The 6,295-nt window shown below is 35.8% G+C and overlaps 1 protein-coding gene across 1 annotated transcript in view; it reads right to left on the bottom strand.

Moving 5' to 3' along the window:
• tmco1 (transmembrane and coiled-coil domains 1) overlaps window positions 1-4,177 on the bottom strand; it is a 6,097-nt gene extending 1,920 nt beyond the window's left edge. The window contains exons 1-6 of the mRNA XM_014024683.1: window positions 3,989-4,177; window positions 3,174-3,251; window positions 3,033-3,092; window positions 2,906-2,952; window positions 2,524-2,591; window positions 1,014-1,158 (exon numbers count right to left, since the gene is read on the bottom strand). Of these exons, the coding sequence (XP_013880137.1) occupies window positions 1,014-1,158; window positions 2,524-2,591; window positions 2,906-2,952; window positions 3,033-3,092; window positions 3,174-3,251; window positions 3,989-4,058 (468 nt within the window). The 5' untranslated portion in view covers window positions 4,059-4,177. The remainder of the gene's footprint in view (window positions 1-1,013; window positions 1,159-2,523; window positions 2,592-2,905; window positions 2,953-3,032; window positions 3,093-3,173; window positions 3,252-3,988) is intronic.
• Window positions 4,178-6,295: the final 2,118 nt, after the last annotated feature.

The following is a 6,295-nucleotide window of genomic DNA, read 5'->3' as shown; positions in this document are numbered from 1 at the left end:
AGAATTTGATTTGGGCAACAATGCACAGAGAGTTCCATAATTGGCACCTTGGAAGATCTGAAAATATAAATTAATGCCACTATACAAAACATAATTCTGAACAGTCAAGGCATCAGACAATGAAAGAACTGTACAGTGATGAGTCCAACCAGGACGTTTTTTATGAATTTTGTAGGCCCTGTTGTAGAGCCTAACTATGGGTTCTAAGATTTCATTTGTTGTAAGAGACCAAACAGGTAAACAGTACGACATGGTTGAGAGTGTAATGGCATGAAGATAGATATTTGAAACAGAAGATGTCAGATTGGATCTAATTTGTGAATAAACGTATAATTTCTGTTTCAACTTAGTGGTTAAGACTTGTACATGATCACGATAAGTCAAATGAGAATCCAAAGTAATTCCAAGATTTATTTGTAAATATTTATAGGTTTTGCTGGAACAGCTGTACGGAAGGCTGTGTTCTCTCACAGCCTCCACCAGCTGATCCTCAGCAGACCAGTCGAAGCTAAATGAGAGCACCATGAAGTTCTGACCAGTCACACAATACTTGGCGTACACTCGTTTCGAGACACAAGTTCTGTCAGAAACTTGTACCCAGAATGGTTTCTCTGAGAATCTGTGAGAACAGAGTGACGTAATTTTGATCACGCAACTACATTGATGACAACAAACATTTTGTGGCATATATATCAAGCTATTTGTGATATCACTTTATTTGGACTCATTCAAAACTTTGAGATGCTGAGTCAGAAATTGTGTAAAATAACTGACATTCATTTCAAGGTGGGTAACGACTTAAGGTGGCAGCAGAGGGCATGGAAATTATAACCTCAAAAGGATCAGAGATGATGTTTTAATTTGCCTTGATTTCCAAATAGTGTCTGTTTTTGGCAAAGAGCCATGTGGCAACAATAACAACATGTCCTGACTTCCTTCTAAGCAGACACTTCTTATTAACTTATACAAGCAGCTTCTACGGGCTCAGGCTGTGTAAAGAGAGCTTCAGTCACCTGTCTGATGGACATAGTGCAGAGGATGTAGAGGAAGATGAAGGAGCAGTCCGTGTAGTCCTCTCCCAGCAGGTTGCGGTGCGACAGGCCCTGGATGTAGGACAGCGGCACAAACGGCAGCTTGGCCACAACTCGTCCGTCAAAGCTGGACGTAAACAGAAAATAAGTCTGAGTGTATTTACTGCAGAGTATCTGTCCTCTGCAATAACACTGGTCTCCATTTGAAACGTTCTCTTACCCTCACCTAATGTTTGACTTTAAATTTAAAATGCAAATAGCTTTATATTAAAATAACCTAAGAACAAAAAAGAATCAATAAACATTTATAGAATTAGACATCTTATCGGCATAAAGAGAAATTAGCCCTTTCATAGAAAAATACCAGGGGTCGGATTTATAAAACTGGCGTACGCACAATTTGAGCCCAGAAACTTGCGTACGCCACTTTTTACGCCAAGGTTGTGATTTATAAAATCCAAAATTGACGTGAAAATGTGCGGTGCCTCACGCCAGCTCTGACCCATGCGTACGCTCATTTTGGAGACGTGAAACTGCGACACAGATGGTGAAGTGAGGAATTAGAGCCACACTGTGTCATGATCACTGTCAGATATTTAATTTACCAGATAAGAGAGCAGGCAGGACGAGGAGAAGAGCGGTGGACTTATTTCTAATTTTATCTGACTTATTTAATTTTATTTTTATTGTTTTTATCGTCCTGCAGGCTCTGAGAGAAAATTAATTTGAAGCTGAGTATTTTTTTTATAAAAATCGTTAGATTACTCTAAAGCAAAATACGGGAAAATCTGTGTCAATTACAGACATTCTGTTCACGTGAGCAGCTGTCAGTCAGCACCTGTCAACCTCCAGGCACACGATGGAGCGTGTCTGAACCAATCACTTTTGTTGACATTGATCAGCTGACTGATTTAAATACATCTTAACATTCATGAGGTACTTTGCATTGACTGTTTATGGTTAAATGTGGGCGTGTAGAGGGTAGAACCTGAGGCGGGACCTCGTGCGCAAATTCTGAYGTGCGGCTGTGATTTATAAAGGAAAGATGCGCAGAAACGTGCGTACGCACGGTTTTATAAATCTGAATTTTTTTTGGCGTACGCCATTTTCGCCTTTTGGCCATACGTTCACTTTTAGTATGGTTTCCACGCAATCCTTTATAAATGAGACCCCAGGAAACCAAAACAGATTCCACCAGGTTTGAGACCCTTTCATTCATCATGTAGGAGTGACAGCTTGACACGACTGATGGGACTGTCCGAAGACACGTAAAATAATACCCACAATATTAGAGAAAAAAATAGTTTAAAAAACTGAATGGAAATTAAACTTTTAGATCAAATTCCCAACTTAGGTCGAAGAAACAAACCCAAAAATGTTAGGCGGGGGATAGGGGGGCTAAACAAGTTTATTCAAGGCATGTAATTCTTTTTGTTCTGTGCTGTTGGATAAAAAAATAAATAAAATATTTTAACAAAAAAAAGCTACTTACATGGAGTTGAACATTCCCATCAGAGCTGTGAAGCAGAAGCCGATGGCGAACATGGACTTCATTCGCACCTACAATTACGCACACACACATTTATTAATGACGCTTCAACAAACTCTTCCAGATTTAATTTAATTGATTTAGAAGGGACAATGCACTTTAATTGACATTTCTGTAACTGTGCCAGAGTTAGCCAAAGGCTATTTTTCATCTGTTGTCCCTGAAATTAGGAGCAACTTTTTAACATAAATAATAATGTAAAGCTTAAAGGAACGCACACGGCCCAGAGTTTCATCTGTTTCGGTCAAACATCAAACATAAAGTTGTGTGTGATCTTGTGTATTATTATCAGCAGCAAAACTATTCACTATCAATAAACCCTCACCATAGACAGGTCTCTGTTGTTGTTCTTCAGCTTCTCTTCCTGTCTTTCTGTAACACAAAGATCACTGATCATAAACGTCTGTCAACATGAGCGATGAGCAGAGCAGAGCTTCCTCTGGGGGTCTTACCGATCTTCTTCTTCTGCTGACGTCCAGCAGACTCAGTTATGGTTTCTTTTTTCTTCTCAACTGAAAACAGAAAAGCAACAGAAACGTTCTTTGGCATGTCTAAACACACATCCTGCCAGGTTGTACTTTTAATTCACCTACGTTTTTTGCTTTGCTTTTCCACCTCTGCCTTTAGTCTCTTGTACTTTTCAGTCCGATATACTAAAACCCAGGTGATACCTGAAGGAAAGATCAGAAGGCAAAAAGCACAAGAAAATTTAAGCCCTTGAACGCAACACCGGGTCATGAGAGTGTAGCGTCTAGTTTTTCCACAACATAAACTCGAGATGAACTGGTAAAAGCTTTTAGGTAGTTATGAAACATAAAAACACACTGAAGCTACTTTGTAAGGACAGCAGCGAAGTCATGGATTTTGTAACATTTGAATAAATTCAATTCAAACTTTATTAGCAGACTTTGTGTCCATATTTACATTTAAAACAACAAGACAAAAATATRAAAAAGGATAAAATTAAATATGTCCATAAAATCTATAAAATAATTTTTTTCAATTACTTAAAGATCAAATAAAATCAAGTTAAATCTATATTTGAACTAATCAGTGGCAAAAAAAAAAATAAAAATAAAAAAACTAAACCCAGGAAATAACATATCGTCCACAGTATTTCATGACAGAACTTGAGCCTGGGATGTTGAAACAAACCACTCCAACTAGTTATTGCAGACTTTTATTTTGAAAACGTGACCGGAAAACAAATGCTAAAGTTTAGCCATTTAATGCTAACACGTTAGTTTGTAACTAGCGCGCATAAAATCAAGAAAACACTTAAATTGATAACTCGACGAATCCTAATAACATCTCCACTCGATATATAAGCCAAAATAATAATCTATTTAATACATGAATGTAGTTTTTTATATATACGTCTAGTGTTTCACTGAGGATTTCCACCTACCTTCTGCTAAAAGCGCTGTGCAAATAGAGATGAAGACGATCAGGATGGTGTCTGCAAACATGGTACTCATGGTGGCAGCGTCCCGTTTTAGTCCTCTTCTGATGGAGAAAAATATATATCTTCAAAAGTATTTCAGATTACTCTCCTCTCCGCTGAGCTTCACAGAGTCCTGTCAGCATTACTGAAAGGTCACGAAGGAAAGAAGCACTTCCGGTTCGTCACACAACCAGTCAGAAACACCGACATACAAAATACGGTACACAAACCATACAGGTTCTGATTTTAATTTAAATCTAACGTTTTTTATTTTTTTAATTACAGACATTTTCTGCCATTTAGTGTAGTTGTTCATATCTTATTTGTTTCACTGCACTGTACAACGTTTGCATTCCGGTTTTATTTTGAAAATCAATTCAATGTGATTTGATTAACTCAAGTTTCCGGTTTATACACTGAGTAGAAAATAAAACATCTCTTTAAATACGTTTATATTTTATACCTTATTGCAATTGTCAAAATTAAAATGAAATAAAAATATTAAAAATATATTTATTGATCTTTGAATTTGGAGTCAATTTCATTCACATTCTGCTTTGTGAAAGTAAATTATTAGAAGATAATAAACTATCCGTAGCAGAATTTTTAAAACATCATAAAAAAACAATTAAAACTGTATATCTGATCAAAATAGTTGTTTTAAAAAACATGCATGTTCATTCAAACCATTCAAGGTTTTGTTCACCATATAAGATTTTACTGAATCTAACACACAAACACAAAGTTACTGCCACATGCAGCCTTTCCCCCCATGGTTGTAAATCGCAAAGACAAATAAAAATAGCATATAGCAGGATATAATTAATCCAAAAGATGTAGCTCCTACAGTGTTTATTCTTTTTATGTTTCTTTTTTTTATTTTATAAAAGGTCCTCTTGGTCTTCTTGACTTGTTGTCAACCTAACTGGTTGTAAAATACAAAAGCTGTTTTTCTTTTTTAGTCTTTTTGTTGCTCGGGTCCCAACTTTTAAGATGATCGGAATCAAAATGAGCTGATTAAAAACAAATTCTGAGTTTGAACATATACTGTGTTCCACTGTGAATAAAATTTGAATTCAAGACATTTGCAAACCTTTGTTCTCTGCTTTTATTTACATTTTGCACAACGTTCCAACCGTAGCCTGTCTGATTTTGGGTTGTAAATGAAATAGCCTATTAAGCACATTCTGTAAGAAATACTGTAAATAACTATTTCAGTCGCCTGCTTGGTCATTTATTAGACATCTTTTTGTTGCATTTGACACATCTCAAAGGTTCTCATCAATAATCCCTCCACAGAGAAGGGTTAATCGCAGACGGGGCCTGACAGGATGTGTTCAGTCTGGGCAGGCTTCAATGAAATCTCAAGACTATCAAGGCCTTCTGGAGTCAAACACTGTTGAGAGTCAGAAAGTTTGTTCTCAGATTATAGATCTTTGTACAGGGTAATGACCCAAAACATACTGAAAACATCCAAGACTGTAACAGAACCAAACACTGGAATGTTTCCAAAAGACCACATGAGCCATGAACTAAATCCTGTTGAACAAAGAGCCTTTAAAACCTGAGACAGGAGCAGTTTGATCAGGAGGAGTGGCTCAATCGGGTGCAGTCACCTCATAAGGCCAAATATAGGCGCCATTTTTTTTGTCAAAACCTTTTTAAGTTGATTATATAAAATCAGTTTGAGTTTGTGCATTATTATGTATGGAAGCCCATTTCTGCCACCCTGATAAAAAAATAAAACTTGTATCTCATAATTATGACTTAGCTATCTCATAATTATGACTTAGCTATCTCATTATTATGACTTAGCTATCTCATTATTATGACTTAGCTACCTCATTATTATGACTTAGCTACCTCATAATTATGACTTAACTATCTCATTATTATGACTTAACTATCTCATAATTATGACTTAGCTACCTCATAATTATGACTTAGCTACCTCATAATTATGACTTAACTATCTCATTATTATGACTTAACTATCTCATAATTATGACTTAGCTACCTCATAATTATGACTTAGCTACCTCATAATTATGACTTAACTATCTCATTATGACTTAACTATCTCATTATTATGACTTAACTATCTCATTATTATGACTTAACTATCTCATTATTATGACTTAGCTATCTCATTATTATGATTTAGCTATCTCATTATTATGACTTAACTATCTCATTATTATGATTTAGCTATCTCATTATTATGACTTAACTATCTCATTATTATGATTTAGCTATCTCATAATTATGACT

The sequence above is a fragment of the Austrofundulus limnaeus genome, unplaced genomic scaffold, assembly GCF_001266775.1.
Source record: "Austrofundulus limnaeus strain Quisiro unplaced genomic scaffold, Austrofundulus_limnaeus-1.0 Scaffold435, whole genome shotgun sequence".
Lineage (NCBI taxonomy): Eukaryota > Metazoa > Chordata > Actinopteri > Cyprinodontiformes > Rivulidae > Austrofundulus > Austrofundulus limnaeus.
This window is presented reverse-complemented; position numbering and strand designations above follow the sequence as displayed.